General features: G+C 37.8%; 1 protein-coding gene and 1 pseudogene across 2 annotated transcripts in view; one reads left to right on the top strand and one right to left on the bottom strand.

Moving 5' to 3' along the window:
* Nucleotides 1-960, bottom strand: part of LOC139734734 (growth factor receptor-bound protein 2-B-like) — a 33,966-nt pseudogene extending 33,006 nt beyond the window's left edge.
* A 7,496-nt stretch (nt 961-8,456) lies between these two features.
* The window catches only part of LOC139734745 (protein kinase C), a 247,772-nt gene continuing 235,114 nt past the window's right edge, over nt 8,457-21,114 (top strand). For both annotated transcript variants that reach the window (XM_071645542.1, XM_071645543.1), the window contains exon 1: nt 8,457-8,887. In XM_071645542.1, coding sequence (XP_071501643.1) covers nt 8,742-8,887 — 146 coding nt within the window. In that variant the 5' untranslated portion in view covers nt 8,457-8,741. The remainder of the gene's footprint in view (nt 8,888-21,114) is intronic.

Genomic DNA, 21,114 nt, shown 5'->3' with positions numbered 1-21,114 from the left:
AAAAAAAAAATAGAAGTCAGACATTCTTGATCAAGTTGATTATCAATGAGAGAAATAAATATTCCCTTTTTCCACAGCATAAACAAATCACTTTTGTTACCTTTTCAACAAAACTTTTTCTATATTCTTCTTTCTCACATATCTTTAGAAAAAAATTCTTTACTATATTTCATTGATACTGATCTGTCATTTAAAGCTTTATAACACATTTCTTCACGCATACAGAAATCCTGAGCACTGCTGTGTGAAACATTGAAGGGAAACATTAATTGTGACTGGAAATAAATAATAGGAGATGACTGTCTACAGATTTCAATGAAGACAAGTTCATATTTTCATATGATATGAAAGCACTTATACTGTAATTAATCTTTCATTTCAACCATCAAACGGGCATAAATCAATTTTTTAAAAAAAATCATAAGTGGATGGAATATGTCTTACTTTGACAAAGAGTACATCGCCCTGGTTAAATTCCAGTTCATCTGGTTCCTTGGGTTTGAAAGAGTACACGGCCCTGCATTCGACCATTGTTTGTGTTATCAGTCTTTGCTCCGTGCGCTGGAGTGCACCACGCTGGGCTGAAAACGCGTGAAAGTGGTGTTGGTGGTGGGAGATTATCTTCCAAGAGACTCTTTTCTCTCAATGCTTCAACGACCACCTCCCTCCTCTCCGCTATCACGCAAATCAATGAACGAGCAAGTGTGTGAGTCGACGAGTTCCGAAACGACGCCCCTGGCTACGCCGACTGCTGCCGCATCTGTTTCAAGCGGCAGTCCGCAGGCAAATCAGCGTCGCTCAATCTCACAAATAATGACACCAAGCACCGAAGAAATTGGAGCTAAACGAACACACCAGTAACGAGAAAATATTATTCCAAAAATACGTTTTAGCAGCGTTCGATTCGCGAAAGTCGGAGAAATATATCCAGGATTATATCCGAAATGGGATTCCTACTTCAGTCTCCTGGTTATCCTAAGGCGTGATGGATCGTCGTTACATCTAAACTGTGTGATAGTGGAGTTGCGCTCGGTCGATCGATGACTGAATATTTACGATGTGATTTCTCTTTTCTCCGTGTATCCCAAACATCCTCCACTCAACGCTAAACGCGCTCTCGCTCGCGGCGCAAGCGGTTATTAGTCTTGTATCCTAAACCTTTCAATAATGAAACGGTATCCATGTGTCTCTCATTCCGAAACGCCTGTAATGATGTAGCATCTAGTCCGCTAATTATGCCTCTTTGATATCTTGAGCTTTTCTAAGTACCGGTAATGAATTACTGCTGTTGGGTTTCAAGTACGATCATTTTGTTTGTTTTCATTTCTTCGTTGAAGTCTCTTTGACTGTGATTGTAATCATTTTCAATTAGGTGTTCTTTCATCAATTATTCTTTCTTATTTTTTCCCTTTTCTTCCATCAGTCCTGTCTTTTCATTTTCTGATAGGGGCCTACTTTCTCTTGGCATATTGACTTCAAATCAATTCAAAATCTGTTCCATTTTTCAAAAGAACACGAATCAACAAGGTATGCAAATGAGATGACAATACAGTGACGTCAGTTTGCAAAATATAATTTCTTTTGAAACGAACATGCTCGTCATCGCAATGAAAGGTTGAGATCAAAACATATCCTACGAAAAATGACTGGAGCCACTAAAATGCAGTGGAAAGCTCGCAACGTAGTTGTCCTAGGGATAGTTGTCCTAGGGATAGTTTTAGTTGAGACCTAACTTCATGTTTCTAAAAGTTTTGGTGAGATAATGAGAAACCTCTCATGGAATGTGAAAGAGCATGTAATTCCAAGATTATTTCAAAGTTTATTTGTTGAAAACTGGTTTTGAAATGGCTGAGATATCCAAAACAAAACAATACTAATAAGTACACGGGACCCACCTTTTATTATGTTTGCTTTGTTTTACTTTGTTTTTGGATGTCTCAGCCATTCCAAGACAGATTTTCATCAAATAAACTTTGAATTCCTCTCAGAATGGTATGCTCTGTAGTAATTCGTAAGTTGTTTTCTGGTATCTCACAAAGAGTTAAAAGCACAATCCTCGTCTCCACCAATACTATATCATCTCTTCTGGTGAATGTAATGTTTACGACTGCCCTCAATTTGCTTTGGCAAGAATCTATTACAAAATCATGTAAATCGCCTTACTCACTGAACGAATATTAATTTGACACCATGTCTCATTATCATTAATCTTTTCTGCTCTGTCCATCATAATCCTGCCTATGATTTCTTCATTCTTAAGCGGTTACCCTTACCGATATCAAAATTGGCTTTCATGGTGCTTTTTTTGTTGTTGGTGGTGGTGGTGTTGTTTTGTAATTAAGTTATCCAAGACAATAATGTTGTATATCCACAGCACTATTCCAATAAAAATGTTTCTTAAACCTGAAGCAAGTTAATGAAAATGATTGACAGAAAAATACGCACAGTTATTCAGTTATCACAACAGTGAAGTAAAGGAAAGGAGAAAATCAAACCAACATCTTTAAATCACATAACCGTCCTGACTGCTGTAGTAATCAAATAAGACAAAATTTTCTTTGAAATAAACAAACAAATAAATAAACATATGATTACAAAGAGCTTCAAAAGATTCATTCATTTTGTTACTTATAAAGTCATTTGTATTGTTCACTCTTTGCCGCATTTTTGTTGTTCGCTGTTTTTTATTCTAGTTGTTCATCTTGTGTTTCGGGGGTTAATTTCACTGTTCTCCTTCAGTAATCAGTCATAAGTTCTATGCGGGCAATAAAACAGCGTACAGGTACTAGAAGCACATTTCACCCCTGAAAATTAACCTGTCGACAGTCTCTTATCAATCAGCTTTTTCTGCAAGCGAACATACACGGAACATAAAGTTACACAAAACAACCAACTCGAAAAGAACGTAGATGGCGCTCGTTCCAAAGGATGTTGGGTGCGTATCGTAATTTTTCTCCTGAGGTTAGAGAGTCTGGATCTGGATGCAAAATATCCCCAGCAGACACATCCAAGTCTTCTTGATGACGTGAGAAACGCGCTGCGTTGGGAATAACCTTTCGACGATATCTAAAACGTTGCGCCTACGAAAAGAAAAAATAATATTCATTACAACATATTACTACGGACGTCTAATAAAACAACAGCAAAGCAAATCAAGAATTTCAAGTAGGCCTAACCAAAATGACGATAATTATGTTTTCTTGTAAAGTCTTTATAAATGTCAACTAATTCATTATCTTCTGGCAACGGTAAATGTCTCTCAAACCCAAATCTTTATTCAGTATATAAAATCCATTATTGTGTCGTGGTATTATGGGTGTTTGTGGGATAATCATATGTTATTATCATGCTCCCTCTACGAGAATCCAATCAATTTACGTTAGTGATTATCTTGGTGTCTAAATATTACTTTGTGATGTACTCCTGTGTACATCCTTTGAATGAATAAACGCTCATTGCTCATTTCCATGTTTTTTAAATCATATTTTTCTGCTCTCTCTCTCTCTCTCTCTCTCTCTCCTCTTCTAATTATGACGTCATTATCGATCATCCATAATGCGCAGCTCTCTTCTGCATGCTACTTTGTCCAATTTCCCCCCAAAAAGCAGAATCATTAAATTTGGACATTGAACGATTTAGTTTAAGAAGCGAGTGTTATTCAAAATCATAGTCTTACCTTGCAAAAAAAAACCACACAAATATTTCTTATGCAAAATTGGAGCTTAGATTCTTACGTTCACGTTACAAAAAAAAAACAACAAAAAAACAAACATATTTTCTTGGCCTTAGATGGTGCAGTTTTGTCCAACAAACATTACAAGACAATCCATTGCTAACAAAACCCATTCCGCCTTTTTTTTAATTTTTTTTTAAATTATTTGATGTGCGTCACATGCGAACCGTCAGCAGTATGCAGGATAGTCATACATGTATATTGGTGGACAACTTCTTCTTCTTCTTCTTCTTCTTCTTCTTCTTCTTCTTCTTCTTCTTCTTCTTCTTCTTCTTCTTCTTCTTCTTCGTATGGCGCAATGTGCCTGGTTGATACCGTTAGCTGAATTTTGCTAGTCACCTGATGGGCCGAACCACGAGGGGTCGGGCATCATTTGCTCGTTTTTCTTTTGTGGGTAACCATATTGGAGCAATCTCCCATTGACGGTTCACCGGTAAACGTTGATTCCATGATGCTCCTCGGCATTTTCCCGGTTTAATCTGCAGAGAGATTCAACAGTGTTGCCGATCATCTCGTCTCGAGGTTAAGATCGGATATCCACGAGATTTCCGTGTCCGCACTTTCCATGCCTCCCGTTAATGTTTCTTTTTTTTTTTCTTTTTTTTTGACAAAGCTTTTGAGAGGACCTGAATTTTCATTTTATTTCGATTTGAGCATTATGAAGAGCGAAAAAATGCATGTCTATAACTTTCTTTCCGAAACTATTCTAAAAAATTATCGCATATCATTCATAATTTTACGATGAATTACAGCTTGTCATTCAACGAAACGTGAAATGTTTTCTTCTCCATGCTTCGTCTTGGCTCTAGAGCAGTGCCGAGCATGACTTCAAAGCTTAGAGGAATGTTACACATCACATTATGATGCTTTGCAACCCAAACATTTTTTTTTTTACATGAATGACGAGGAGTTGCTTCTCCATCTGTATTCCTGACACCTCCCTTGCTGGACCAGGCCGCATAGCCCAAGGGAACCTGATTTTAATGTGGTTCAAAAAGTCCGTAAAAAAAGAACAGCCTCGTAAAACACAGCATTCTTTTTTCTTTTCATGCAATGGCTTTTATAGACTCAGTCTCAAACGAAAGAAATTATTACACAATACGCAATTTTGTTCAGTGTTATGATAACTGGGGGACGTTGTGTAATCCCTCAACTACACATTCGTGTACACGTATAGACTGTAAAATAAAAAAATTAACAACTGTGGATTCAAATCTAAGATATTATTTCATTTCATTCTATAATGACCAACAGTGTAATACTAAACACAAATCATTGTTTATTGGTTCGTCAAGCAGTATACCACCAGCCCAGATATCTTTCAGAGTCATGCTGTTGCATGTTGCTGTTTTGGCTTCAAAGTCCGCTACATATTAGAGATTTTAAAATAGTAAAACAGCTATAGACTTCATTCATACCCACACGCCCACAGAATATTGTGTGTAGAGTTCCGTGCACACGCCTCAACGAATACGTAGCCAACAATGAACAATAGATGGCGCTCTATCACCTTTCATATCGCGATGACCTGGCAGATGTACAACCAAACAGCCAAACAACTTTAGATTTGTAGCAATTGAAATTAAAATGTGACACATCTGACGAAGAGCACGTAGATATCTGCCTTGTTGTTAAGTTATAATGAATTAAAATGCCAAGGCAACGACTCAATCTTGACAGTTGTCTTTAAGATTCTAGCGGGCCAAATGGCGACGATACTTATACCTGTTCATTTTATTAGTGGCAATTGCCATAGCCATGGGTGCTCGCCTTCATTTCTGACCTTGCTATGTCTGCTGTTCATCGTCTGATTGCTGATTGTCAAGGACCACATCACATTTAGGGGCGGATCCAGGAATTCCGTATAGGGGAGGCGCCTTTGCAAAATTAAAGGGGGCGCACGCACCCCCATTTATTTCTTTTTATTTCTTTTGTTTTAACCTAAAATAAAGAGGGGGCGCGCGCCCGGTGCGTCCCCCTCTGGATCCGCCACTCATATTCATCATACCAACATAGCATTTGTTCCTTGAAGCCATCTGTACTTCGAGAGTGACCTAGCGTCTGACAGCTCCCGTCATTAGCTGCACGAGTAGTAAAGCGTCTGCTTTGGCACACGAAGGACGTTGCCGTTATACCTTTACAAGAATGAATCCAGCCGATAACTTATTTTAGTATATTACCACTTTGATTACAGTCCAGAAGAAAGCTTGAACGCAAACCATGGTCTTAATCATTTAACCACTGTTGTCTTAAACAGAGACTTTTTTTAATAGAATTATGAGTGGCTGCGGCAAAACGGTTTGGTAACTGTTTGTTATGATACTATTTATCTATTTAATTTTATCAAATTTAAAAGAGCTAACGGGATTTGGTAAGGCAATTTCACGTAATATCCTGATCATGAAGACCGACTCGGTAAAAAACCAAATCAACAAAACAAACACACAAACCATAACTTGATTTGAAAAGAAACAGTGTAAGGCACCTTTTTGCGCGTTGAAGAGCTGGTAAAATTATATTAATCCGTATTCGATTTACAAACATATATTGGGACTGAATCAATTTCCTTCATGAACGGAAATATTTTTGAAACATAAGATTATTTCAATCGCTTCTTCTGTCATAGCAGCACCAAAAACCGAATATCGTTTGATGTAGGCCTATATTAAGATTGAAATATCAACAGCGTCATCATGACCCCCAACTCCAGCATTGACTTGAAGGACTATATACGACGACAATAACAGGTATCATCATCATCATCATCATCATCATCATCATCATCATCATCATCATCATCATCATCAATAACAACGACAACAACAACTACTACTGCTACTACGACTACTTCTACTTCTACTACAACTACAACAACAACAACAACAACAACAACAACAGCACAAAAAGAGTACCCAGATGACGTACCATAAATCGTCCTTTAAGGACCACTGCTACAATAATAACTAATGATATTTCATGTCATTCATGGCTGCTGTCAGTGGCAGAAGCCTCAATATCTGATTTTTTTTTCATTTCTTTCTTTCTTTATTTTTTTAAAGGAGGGGCTGATCGATCCAACGGGGAGGTGGTTCTGCATGGGGCCCTGCCGGCTTTACTGCTCCGGTTGAGGTCCAGGGACGATGCCTGATTCCGACGGCCGCATGGAAAGCGCCAGACGCAATCAAGCACCATGTACAAGAAAAAAGATAATTGCCTGTTGTATAATACAGGCTTATCTTGAACTTATGCCAAATGATATGATTAATGATATGATTATCAGCTTCCTGTTGTGATCTTACGGTGAAGTTGAAGCATATAATTTTGTACAGGAACCCTATTTATGATATAAGTGCTTGTAAATTTATATTAGATTTGCTCTTTCTGTTGATAATGAAGACGCTTACGCTTGTTAGAATTCTAAGCTGAAATATACGGGATGTATTACTGTATGAATAGCGGAACCATACCAAAACGACTTCTCATTTATTTTGTGGAATAATCTCGTTTTTTTTCTCATGTAGATTCATAGCATCTTCCTTAAAGAGCAGTTAAAAATGCTTTCATCTACTTTATACAGTCTCAAGGGATTTTGATGTTAAATTTCTGATTTGTTTGGATTATCAGTTCACCACTGTATAGCACCCTCTCCCTGAAGCGACCACGATACTGAAGTCAGACTGAACAAAGATATCGATACTGAAGTCAGAATGAACAAAGATATCGATACTGAAGTCAGAATGAACAAAGATATCGATACTGAAGTCAGAATGAACAAAGATATCGAAGCTATCAACAAATCTATGTGCATAATCTGCTGTTCAGCTTATTGCGCCGTCCGTTGGCAAAAGTAGCGTCCGATTTTCAAAGGGATTTTCCCCTCGGAATTACTCCCTAAAACGGCTTGACGCGTCTAACTTTCAGAACATGAAATAAAATATGCCTACATTCCTTTCTTTCATTCTTTTTTGAACGGTTGTCAAAATAATGCATGTGAAGATAAGATATACAGCTGTAACAGGACATGTAAAAGTGAGAAAAACGGACGATCGTGGCGAGAACTGGTATCCGAAGGTTGCTGCTTTTGTTGCTCATTTTGTTTGTTGCAGGAGGCCATATAAAACTCTGGAGAAGAATACAGTCACTGACTTCTCTCCTGCTTTAATAGCTCTTAAGTCTGTTCATAATCTCAGTTCCAATCTCTCCTACCTCCTTCTCTTTCCCTCTTCCTGGGAAAATATCTTTGTTACCGATCTTTATTGATCGTTAGCTCTTACAGCTTGAAGTATGTTTGGCACTCAGAGACACTTGAAGTGTGGTGGGAAGGGTAGTTTGGTTGCACCTCACACCATCGCGGCACCTCACACCATCGCGGCACCTCGCGTGCTGCTGTTACAACAATGCAGGGGATTTCCCTGGTAAACCCATTTCTTTGTTTGGTGATGCCACGCCCCTCTTCGCCCCTTATACGCCCGTGGTTAGCCACACCGCGACGACGATGCTCATGTGGTGGCGCCTCTTTTCAGGTCTTGGGGACTGCTTTAGCATCAAGCATAGCTCTTATTACACACTCGGTACGGGTCGCGTCCGTGCCTACGGAAAAAAAAAAACCGCTCGTGATATCACTGTACGCACACACACAGAAACACCCATACACAATACCGCCACCAATACATAATACGTGCAAGTGCAGCCCTCGTGTACACGTATTTCCTGTACGCGAGCTCAGCGCCAGGCCAGGGAAATACAAACTGCATTTCACTGTGCTACTTGCTGTGCTTCGAGGTAGCTTCCCTTTGCATTGGTGTGAATGCATGTCTTGAATCGCCATACCACGGGAGTAGTGTAGTAGCTGCATATCGGATAACACAATTCTCTACGGGAGCTCGCTGTACATTAGCCAAGCGTAGTGTTGGATGCATCCGCCTCATTGCTGTAAACTGCTTTGCGGGTTGACATTCATAGTGGGAATTTTTCCAGCCTCAAGTCGCGGCCTGACCGAGGAATAACCATGTCGGGTTCGGAGCCGGAGATGAAAGGATTCGCCAGGAGGGGTGCGTTACGTCAGAAGAACGTGCACGAGATAAAGAATCACAAATTTATCCCGAGATTTTTCAAGCAGCCGACGTTCTGTAGCCACTGCAAGGATTTCATATGGTAAGCTCGCTCAATGCACACTACGATTATGGGGGCGGTACTTGACTCGTGTACTCGTTCTGTACTGCGCTACAGCTATGCTCGCGTAGTAAACGTGCTGTGTCAATGAAGGGCTTAGAATCTACAGTATTCAATAATGCGTTTTGTTTTTTTCGAAGTTACTGGTGCCTATATCTCACGCCGACCATGTTTACTGCTGCATACGAAGCATAAACAAGTAACATAAACACGTACAATGATACAGGCTGCCTTAGTAAACACAACCACCAGCATTTTTCTTACAATGGATAGTTGACTGCCTTGCCTGACTGAATTTACAGTGCAATGTTGAGAGTGGCAAGGTAGGCATAGTGTCATTGAGACAGTATATCTCAGCAGAACTTTTTACTCTAATTTTGATAAATAGAAAACTGCATGATGACAGTAACTCAGTGAGGAAATTATGGACTGAATTAACAGTGAAATATTAGAAGGTATGCATACATTTGGAGATGTCATAGCGAAATGAGAGAGTGTGCGTTCAGTGTTGATAGACTGCAAACTGCACGAGAGTGACTTCATCATAAGTTACAGAATACAGGTGCCAACATGTACTAAATTATGTTTCGAGTAATATGCCAGGGATTGATGGTGTTAACTATACGATAGGATGTTTATCAACTACGTACCTGGGTAATCTTCTTCTTCTTCTTCTTCTGTAGAAGTGCATCCTTCATAGTTGAAGATCAGCTGCACTTAAATTATATTGTATTGATAGTGTTTTTGTGAGGGTGGAAATAAAACATTTTATGCATTTTTAGTTTTACGTTGGGAATATAATCCCCCAGTTGTTGTTGTTATCGTATTTTGATTGTCAAGGCGCATGTCATTCAGTTGTGAATATTTACGCCTAATATGTATTAAATATTAATTTACCATAATTGACAGTAATTTACTGGTATGAAGTTGTCTTTCAAGGTTTACAGTGAAAATTAATTAATATTGATATGGATATTAGTCTTTTGCCATGGTAATATTGCATTAATCTCTGCTGTACCATAGGTTGATTACTTTCATACTTATTAGAGGTGTATATCATGGTATGCAATTACAAGGTGTATTTGGTGTGTATTGCCCCCAAATGTTTAAATAGTGACCCATAAATCTACTGCACTCATGTACTTTATGGTGGGGTTGCAATTTTTGCATTGATTTAGAATACAACATTTGTACAAACTTGAGTATGTTTCATATTGCCATTTACCCTAAAATGGAGCATGACTTCTTCTGCATTAAAAAGCCAAACGACTTGACAACTGAACATTATCGTTTTGACCCAATTTTGGATGCCCGTGGTTATTGCACAGACACACATTTAGAACCCTAATTACTTTGTGGACATAGGGGTTGCTTGATTAGTAGGGTGAAGGCATACAAATAAAGCTGTACGATGTCAGTGAGGATGACTCAAGAGCTTTTTGTATGAGTTTTTTTTTTCTGTATGTTTGCATGTACTGTTGTACATGAATTACTTTGTAAACACATGTTATTGGTACACATGTACAGTAGGCCGTACTGGTCAATGTTTAATCACACTCTGTAATCATAATCTTGGATCGATCAATTTGATGCTGAGACTTAGGTATTAGGTCCAGGTCAAAGGTCAACAGCCAGTGCTAATATTATGGTCATTATCAACACTCAACAGGGCGCTACAAGGTGTTTCAGCCAGTTCATGCCAAAGTGCAGATTACCACTTTTATTATTATTATTATTATTATTATTATTATTATTATTATTATTATTATTATTATTATTATTCATTCAGCCAAATGAGAATGACAATAAACAATAACATATAATCACATGAAAATAACACAATTAATACAGTAACACAAATACACTGTTTACGTCTGACAAAGTATAAACTTGAGGATCATTGTCGAATATAATCTTGAATTTTGCATCGTTTTCAACCATAAAGGGAATGACAATGATATCCCAGTCATTCACTGTCTTCTCTATGACGATCAGCAACAACCAGCAGGAAAGAAACAAAAATACACTGCATGATGTAGTAAATGTTTGTAAAAAGAACCCTTTTTTAATCATGAAAAGAATTTAGTAAAGACAGTGCTGTAACCCAGACTAGACAACCAAGAGTCAGTCAGAGAACAGTAATCAAAACTTGATGATCAATAATTTGCATACAATCTTTTCAGGCTTGGACATCTTTGCCAATGTTGTGCTTTTCTGAAAATTATCAGGATTTTACATTGATTTAAAAAAAAATTCACTTTTCATGCTTATACACACTGATCACACGTGTACTTGATCTTATTTTTAAGGCCAGCACTATTTTGAATACCATGGGACTACACAGCCCAAGGAGGTGATGGGACTGTGTTGCCGTATAAGTTTTCATCATAAAGATCATTAATTTTGACAGAAGTGATACTGTGGAGTGCTTGGCACATTAGCAGCACAGATTTGTGAGAGAAGAGGACAGGCGAAAACCGCACTCAACCTTCGTACTTCTGATTATTTATGTGTTGATGTATTAATGTAAGTCCATCGCACTTATGCTGCGGACAAGCATGGTAATAAAAGACAGAGAGAAAGAAACAAAGAGAGTAAGAGAGGAGAGAGAGAGAGGGAGAGGGAGACAGTCTGTGAAAAATTGAAATAGTTAGTGTAGAGCTTTTTATTCTCAAGAGGGCAGATGAACAGAAAGTTCACTGGAGTGTAGCTGATTATTTTCCTATAAGGGGACAATATTAATGAACATAATGTGCATTTGATAGAGGATTAAACAAAGCTCTAATAATCATTTTTTCTCTTAAAAAGATATTTCATTTAAAATCTCACAATGCAGGTCGTGAATGGGTATATTTTCTTGTCCAGAATTATCCCTTTCCTGGAATCCTATACCTAAATGTATGTTTTTACTTCCAAAAGTGATCTAGGAATTGATATGAAATTACCAGAAATTGCTGACATTGACCTTTTTTTCTCATTTGCCACTTGGTCTGCTAACCGTGCCACACCCTGCATGCAGAGTTTTACATTTGATTCACATTGCCTTGTAATCCATGTATTCTGCAACCTTGAATGAATTATCTTTGTTTCTGTGAGCACTATGTTTGTGGAACATGCAGTATATTGTACAACTGTAGTTTTAAAAAGGAAGAGTGTATCCATAGTATAAAAGCAAGGGGGAGGGGGAAGGGGGGATCGGAGGGGGAGGGGGAAGGGGGATCGGAGGGGGAGGGGGAAGGGGGATTGGAGGGGGGGGGGAAGGGGGGGAGGGGGGGGGGGGGAGGGGGGAGGGGGGAGGGGGGAGATAGAAATAGAGATAATGTGTGAACCTAGAGTGTTTGTACATGAAAAAAATGAAAACAATTATGTTCTTCTCTCTAGGTACTTTATTTGAAAAACAAACAAACAAACAAACATATTGTTGTACTATGTTACTGTCTTAATCTGTTACACTTTTTATGTTAAAACTAGTAATGTGATTTGCCAATTTTTCACCATATTATACACCGTTCTGTATACAATGGGCAAAGACATTCTTTTTCACAGCTAGGTAGCTAGAGTACTGTACGGTACATATCGTAAATTATTTAATTAACATTCATGCACCTAATACTTGACTAAAGTTTTACAGAGTTGTAATCTCATATTATAAGGAGGATATCCTGAAAAGAGGTAATGAAATATGCTCTTTCATTTGGGCCCAAACACAGTCTACATATTTCAGGCTAGCCATTATTTCATGTGTGTTTACGCAGTGGATACAACTACAGTGTAGACTGTAGTCCAATTTCTATAGCTCTCTACATTACATTGATTGCATTGAGTGATCGACTTTAATTTTTTTGGTAATAATACAGAGCATCAACCCAGCAAAAGATTACACAAACATTGTCCTGTTATATCAAGAGTCAGTAGGAATTTCTGAGATTAAAAATAGTTGAGCTGTGTATGTCTCTATATATAGCAAAAGAACAAAGTCTGTAACCTTCAGTGAGTAATACTGGTACTGTAAAACATTTGTTTGCTTGCCTGTGTATTGTGTAAGAGTGAGTGGGGGTGTTTAGCGTACTGTGTAGAAAATATGCCGGAGTGTCCTGCAAATACTGTTCACAGGGTTGAAGTAACATGTAAGAACCAAAAATAAATCCCATGTGATGTTGAATATACAGGAATTTTTTTGCAAAGATTGTTTGGGCAGTCGCTCATAGTGTAGCCTGCAGTGTGTGTGCCATCTGTTACCCTCACCTGGTCATATGTGACCGTGCACCTCAAAACGAACATAAAGTCGCACACACTGATTTTGCGTGAGGACTGAAAATAAGTGAAATGGGTCAACCTAGCCGAACTGGACTTTTTCATATTTTCTGAAAGAGCGGGTCTTCTTTTACATTATGCTAAAATTTGGTATCATAAAACGGGCAGGAAATTGTGTTTTTTTAGCAGTTTATCTCGAACATTTTGGGTAGAATAGTGAGATTAGGTGTGTCTTTAGAATCCCTTTTTCATTTCTGAGAAACCTTGTCCACACTCTTCACTTTCAACTCTAATAACTTTTGAAAGGATAGTGCTACTGCTTTGAAAGTTGGCATTGATTATGGACAGAATGTGTTAATGAGGCATGCTTAATTTCAGTTTAATCTAATAATCCCTTCATTGTTGTTACTCTGGTGGTTTGCTTCCTGTTTATTGTCCCATTCATCGCCCAGCCAGCACGGTTTTCGTAAAGATTAAACGCTTGAATAGACACTGTACTTCAGAGCCTCTTTTCTCAGTTCACACTTTTCCTGAGTTTGTGCTTTCTTTCCAATATTTAGATAGGTTAGGAGAGTCCATTTGATTTGAGTTGTACATCATTTTAAAGCTTAAAGTCTGCTCTTTTAGAATATGGTCGTACAGTGTTTTGTAACTGAAAATTCATGTCTGGCGACTTTTTGTTTGTTTTGAGGTGCAGGGTCACATATTAGCTTTCATTTGCATAGCACCAAGGGCTTTAAAGACATGTACACACACACACAGGCACACAATAAAAGTGAAATCTGACTTGGAAGGATCTGTGTGTCAATCACCATAGCTTGCGGTTACATTATAGTCAATCAAAAAAGTATGTAGCATGCATAAAGAGTTTTTATGACTTTGAAGAAATATATGTGTGTGCGTAATTGATACTTTTATTAACTACTCTCCCCATCATTAGAGTGGTGCAGTCACCTGCAGGCTCCTGTATGATATTAATACATGCTTTTAATTGCTGTTGCTGTTACTGTTTTTAATTGCTATGTCTGCCCTACACCATTTCTGTACGTCGTGACACTCTTTCTAATGGCTCACCACACCTATCATCCCAGTATAGCTTCTATTGTGTGAGCTGCCAATGGAATTACTTCAAGTAAGTCAGTTTGCCTGAGGACAGGAGAAGTCTTGGTTTTCAATTCATACAAGTTTAGAAACCTTCTCTGCCATTGTGTATTTTAGTATCCATAGAAAGTGGATGTAAGCCTTGTCACAATGAGACACTTAATTCCATCCGGATCTTATTTTGGTAAGAGCTTGAAAGAGTCTTTTTTTTTTTTTCTAGTGTATACATAGATACTACTTTGCAAACATACAAAAGAATGCATTGTGCCCACCATCAATACTATGAAAAAGATGTGTGCACACACACACACATACACACACATACACACACATACACACACATACACACACATACACACACACAGGTATGTTTTATACACAGACACACACCAATGTTTATCCATAGAGACACACAGACAAATGGGAGGATACTCAATGTTTCAGTTCCAATAAAATCAAGGTACAGCAACAGTGGAGTTCTTGTCCTTTATGGGGAGGGTTAAGCCAATTCTTATGTGCTGACCAAACTAGTTACACATAGTTTAGTAGGAAGAGATATTGGTACCATGATCTTCTCTTAAAGGACAAGTTCACCTTCATAAACATAAGGATTGAGAAAATGCAACAATATTAGTAGAACACATCAGTGAAAGTTTGAGGAAAATTGGACAATCGATGCAAAAGTTATGAATTTTTTAAATTTTTGTGTTGGAACCGCTGGATGAGGAGACTACTACAGCTTGTGAGTCATATGCGTACAACAGTATAAAGAAAATGTAAAAGACAATTCAACATATTTTCACTTTTTTCGCATAATAAAAGAGCACTTGACTTGCCTCTTTCTAAAGGCAGGGGGAATAATATTACCCATAACATTTGTCGGTAACGAGTCAGGGGAATGTGTACTTTTTTCAAAAGATGGAATTTTGTGAAATTCTCTTTATATTTTCCTTATATTGTTGTACGCATGTGACATCTAAGTTATTCATACACTGCAGTAGTCTTCTCATCCAGTGGGTACTGCACAAAAACTTCAAAAATTCATAACTTTTGAACGGATTGTCTGATTTTCCTCAAACTTTCAATGATGTGTTCTACTAATATTGCTACATTCTCTCAATCCTAATGTTTATGAAGGTGAACTTGTCCTTTAAATCACTTTATTCGTCATGCCGCGAGTCTTAACTTTCTTTGTTAATTGGGGCTAGCCAACAATTTTCAAATGGTTCAAGATTTGCAATCATAGAGTACATTGATGAATTGAATAATGTATTCATGTTCACATCACATTCATGTCAAGATTAGAGTTAAAAATTTTTTGTGTTGTTAAATTTGCAAATTGATACCACCCAACTCACAAAATTCTTGAAACTAGAATTCTTGCAAAATATATGGCATATACAGTGCTTTGTGAAAAGATGAACAACATAGGAAAAATATCATTGTGTATAATTTGCTCTTAATTTTTATTATCAATTGCTGAGTTTCCTCATCAGTTTCATATTCTGTGAATGACAAGACTTCTCTCTGATAATGATCTATATATATCACACAAAGGACAAGTGATTCTGAATGAAACTCGTCATGTGGTATACTGAAAGATTGTTTACATGCTATTCTGGGAAAGTAACAATTAATGATTTTACAGTCGATTGGAACTCTGAAAAGACTGAAATACTTGGAATTTTTCTGCATTGTTTGTGCTCCCTGAGAGCAAGAACAACGTTATGACGTATGTTTTAAAGTAATTACTCTATATTATGATTACTAAAAAAAAAGTTATGTTCCGTTGAACTGTGGATTTCTATGCAGATATCATGAACCTCTCCTTGCTAGAATTCAGGCTTTATGTGCAACAAAAGAAGTATCTGATGTGGACTCTATCAAACAAATACTATTTCAAGATAGATTAATTACATTTTGAACAACTTCTGCATAGAATATATTTTGTGTTTTCCACAAATTTTTTAATATTTAGATACAACATTGTATTATGATTATTCCATACATAACATGAGACAGTTTTGCAGCCTGAATGTTATGCTCACTGTAGGAAATACGAAGGATTGATCCATCAGAAGAATGGTATGAACCTGAACAGTTAACCAAAAATATGTGATCAAAAACAAACTAATAGATCTATAGAGTATATATAGTATTGATTATCATTTTCATTAATTTGACCTTACACACAAAAATTACTTTAATGTACCGTATGTCAAAAGATATTTGAATTGAGATTTTGATGTACATTGTAACAAAATTATTTGCACAATTAATCTGTACAATTTTGAGGCCAATGCTATTCATGAAACATTTTTTTTGATGAAATTAGATAAAATCTGCTTAAGCTAGATGATGAGCATTGCAATAATTACCCCTATATTCCAGCAAGTATGGAAAGCATTAATTTTCTTTCCATCCTAATGAATTTAATGTGATGTCATTATGCATAATGGTTTGATTTTTATGATGAGATAGGTGAATAAGTGAATGATAGAGAGCTGAATGAGGTACAGACACAAACAAAACTCACAGTACAGACCCAGGCACGGATGCAGACATGCTTAAAAGTACGCATACTGTAACTGCAGTGCCGGAAATGCACAGACTGGACTGGAAATTGAGTATGATAGTGAAAAATGTCATCATTCCGCAGGACTGCTCACTATGCTGGCTTTAGCCAGTTATCATCATCAAAATTATGATGTAAACACACACGAGACAAGAATCCACGCTACACAGTCGCTTAAAATCATAGAGGCAATTTGCCAGCGTAAAACTATTTTTGGGAGCATGCCAGATTTGTGGATTCACATGGCTGTAGCTGGCTGTAAAGGGTAGATTATCTTTCCCGAGTGGGGGATGCGTGATTCTGTAGGTTAAAGGAAACCTCCAAATGATTTTCAGATTTTTACATTTGAACGATAAATTACTTATACCGAGTACAGAGTTTCAGAAGTTATAGTAATTGGGATGAGGAATAAGAATGTTTACAAAATTTGTAACAAATTGCAATGAACAAGGATGATGACATGGCAGCCTCACCATAAGAATGCATGACTTGGGGCTCAAGGAAACAGAACAAAAGAAGAAGGTATGCATACATTCTACACAGGTGAACTTGTCAATCAAGTGGTATTATAATGGAATTATACTGCTACTGTACATTTCTGAAATATACATGAGGCTCCTATATAATCAACACTGTTCAGAGTAATTTGTTTAAGATTTTTCAGAGTATTGGTTTCTCTGCTCAAAGACCACAATAAATTCCACAAATCTCTTCATGGAGCTGTTGATTTAAATTACTACATGATGTGAAATTATGAAAATCGTCTGGAATGCTCCTTTAAGGACAGCGAGATGGCCAACTCTGAAAATGAATTATTATACAAATGATGCACAGGATAGAGTGTGTTAGTGTAGGCATGGTGCACTCGAGGGTATTTACAATTGTGAAACATGCACGAGGCGAAGCCGAGTGCATGTTGCACTACATTGTAAATACCCGAGAGTGAGCTACGACTCCACTAACGCCACGAAATAATCCTGTGCATCATTTGTTTTATAAAATGGGTCGAAAATTCGAAAACTAACATCATTTTTCAGCGTTTTTCATGTACCTTTGTGGGTCAAGACGTCCGAAGATGTTCGTCCCAAACATTTACGCACGTCGCACTCGCGGAAGTCCCGCACATACAGTATAAGTATAATGGGGGGTTGGGTTTCCGGACACTTAAGTTCCCGCATGAAAACTTACTTATTTTACATAGAATATGCACCCTTTACCTTAAAGACTTGATATAGACTCCTCATATAGGCCTACTAGACAACATACTCTGAAAACGGCGTGAGAATTAACCTGCTAAATCGTTGGATTTGCTCTTCAAAGTGACTCCATGTACGCGTCCGGTCCCATAACGCTTGGTCTACTGTACTGTACAAAGTGTACGTATAGTAGAGTATACGTACGTAAGCCACACATGTTATGCACAAGGGAAGACAGGCCGGCCGGCCGGCAGCCCGAACTAGAAGTTGTTTACAGGATTGACAGCGTGTATGCATGCAATTCATCAAAGGAGCCGCCGCGCGCACAGACGATCGGCAATCTACCATAGGATTACAGGCAGTGCAATTGTACTGAAGTAAAGGAAGAAGGTGTGTCTCATTTCAGCGCTTCCTATTGGCTACATTCTTGAACCCATTTTATAACATTGAATATTTTCAAATATCACAGTGCACTTTTCAAGAAATTTCTGTTAGAGCATAATGTGGGCTGTTCAATTTTAATGTGAACAGGATATAGTTTGCGAGTTTCTTTATCTCTGTAACCATTTTTTCTGGGTCTATAATAGGGATAGGAATGATGGCCAAAGATGATTTATTGTGCAATGATCTTGACTGTAGTCCCATCTACTGATGCATAATATTAGTGACTGCCACACAGTCTCTGGGTACACTCAGGTTCTTTCTGTTAATCCCCCCCCCCCCCAGATTAAATTTTAAAAAAAATGTACAAAACAAGCAACATTAACAACATCATTCATGACAACTACAAAGACACATAATATTGAAAAACAAGAATAAGTTCCCCTAAGGTTGGTTACAACCAGGTTTGTTCCTGTATTATGGATTGTTTCAGCTTGCATTTTATATTATGATAGCCTGTTAACTAGGGCAGACATCATGATTAGCTTGAAGTCAAACATCAGTTTGTTAAGTTTTAACCTGTTGAGGATGAGTCCCGAGTATACTCGGGCAAGTGTCAATGGAAAATGCATGGTGTAGCAAAATCAGCCCGTCCTCAATGGGTTAATGTGAAAATAACCTGACTGAGAGTTGATAGTGTGTGTCAGTGTTACTTTAAAGGTGCGCAGACCCGCTAGTTGCGGGGGAGCTGTTGGATGATAGTGCCGATCACCATTAATAGTATTGATATGAAGATTGCCGAAGTTGAGCTCTCATCAAGAGTAAAGCGCGTAGGTGTTGCTATGTAATGTTGCCTTCTGCGCATCACGCAGTCTGTAGTGATGCCAGGGTGCGTGCTTCTTAGTATGACATCGTGCAGAAGAAGTTTGCTATTAAAAGCTGTTATCATCAGCCGAATCATGAGCCGAACTGTGATTGGACCACTGACTACAGTAGATCGGACTTCTTCGGACTCGTGGAAATGGGTCTTAGAAGCATAAGCGCTAAAGAGGAGTCGATAGCATAGGTCTCTGTAGGAAACTTGCACTGTGTGCCCACGTACGCATTCAACTTAACCACTGGGTCTATGTGCCTTTAAATGGATCATCCTGTCCTGCACTCAACTCACCTGTGCCGTAGCTTCCCCTTAGTCAGGTTGTATTTAGAGAGTAGATATTATAAGTGATTATTTGTTTACTGGCATTTACATTCCTTTCCAGTATTAATCTGCCAGAATAAGAGGAAGAAAAAGAGGGACAGAGAAAAAAGTAAGAGAGGGACAGGGAAAGAGAGAGAGGGAGAGAGAGAGAGAGAGAAGGGGGGGGGGGGATAGAGAGAAAAGGAAAGAGGAAAAGAGTTGAGAGTTATGTGCCACAAACAATGTGTGCACTCAAGTACATACAATACAACCATAGGCACTAGAGATTTTTGTACTAGCCCCATCCACATTTTGTAAGTTAACACAATCTCCTATTTGATGTTCTTCTGACCAAACATAGACTACAAAGGTGTTACTAATAAAAAAAGACAAAAAGCAAAATAAATGAAATTGACCATGCATCGCTGTGTCTACGGCTAAGAAATGCAGATAAAAGAAGAAAGAATGACCTAAGTGTTGTAGTGAGTTTGTGAAAGTATGGAATCCTGACTTGCAGGTATCATTTTCTATTGCTTTAATAGCATGGTAATTTTCATGGATGAACACAAGTTCATAATGCTTTTTCATACATGGTTGAACTGCTACAGATACCCACTGGAAATTAACCATTTTTTTTTTTATTTGTCAATGTTTATTTTATTTTTTTTCTGAAGTAAGGATTTCATTTTCATATTAGCTCATTCATTGCTGATTTAAGCAAACATCTGACAAACCTTGGGCAAGCCTCTGAACTGGCACAGATAACATCTGAGTTAGCAAATATACATGTAGATTAAAGGGATGGTATAGTATATTAGTTGAGATAAAGATTCAGCTTTTATTTATTTATTTATTTTTTTGCGCGATGCTTAGAAACCACTCTATGAAATGTCAAAGAGCATATTCTATGAAGACTTCCTATCTTATTTGATGAAAATCGGTTTTGAAATGACTGAGATAACCAAAACCAAAGTAAAACCATACCATCCCTTTAAACACATTGATACAGTCCTCTATTGTCATGGGAAGGGAAACTCAACCAATTCTGTTTCTCTGGCTACAGTTTGTTCTACAAGTTCAAAATTCCTGAATAGTGATTTTGTTGTTGTTGTTTCAGTTTTCTAGAAGTAGATTATCTATGTCATTGTTCTGAATATGGTAAGTTTTCAGTCTCTGTCAGATAACCCAATACAGAATGGAAAATTATTGTGGTGGAAGAGACCAATTGTCATCAGAATCTTATGTTGATTATGATATGGGTCTGTAAGCTAGTCAAGCAAGTGTTCATCATGTATAGCTGTGGTACAGTAGGAATGGTGTAGGTTCTTTTGACCCTCCCCCAAGTGTCAGATGGAACAGAGAAGACAAAGAAAGCAACATTAAAGAGTCCTGAACATTCTGTGAGTGATCATTATAACTTGATCATTCGGGCAATTCAACTGTTTACCTCCCTGCGTGTAATTGAGATCAGAGCTAATAATGCAGGCAGATTCTTGTCTAGCTAGAGTCGTCTTTGAGGGGGCAA

Source organism: Diadema antillarum, unplaced genomic scaffold (genome assembly GCF_040938485.1).
Source record: "Diadema antillarum isolate AM-2024a unplaced genomic scaffold, OU_Dant_1.0 seq00000546_RagTag, whole genome shotgun sequence".
Taxonomy (NCBI): Eukaryota; Metazoa; Echinodermata; class Echinoidea; order Diadematoida; family Diadematidae; genus Diadema; species Diadema antillarum.
This window is presented reverse-complemented; position numbering and strand designations above follow the sequence as displayed.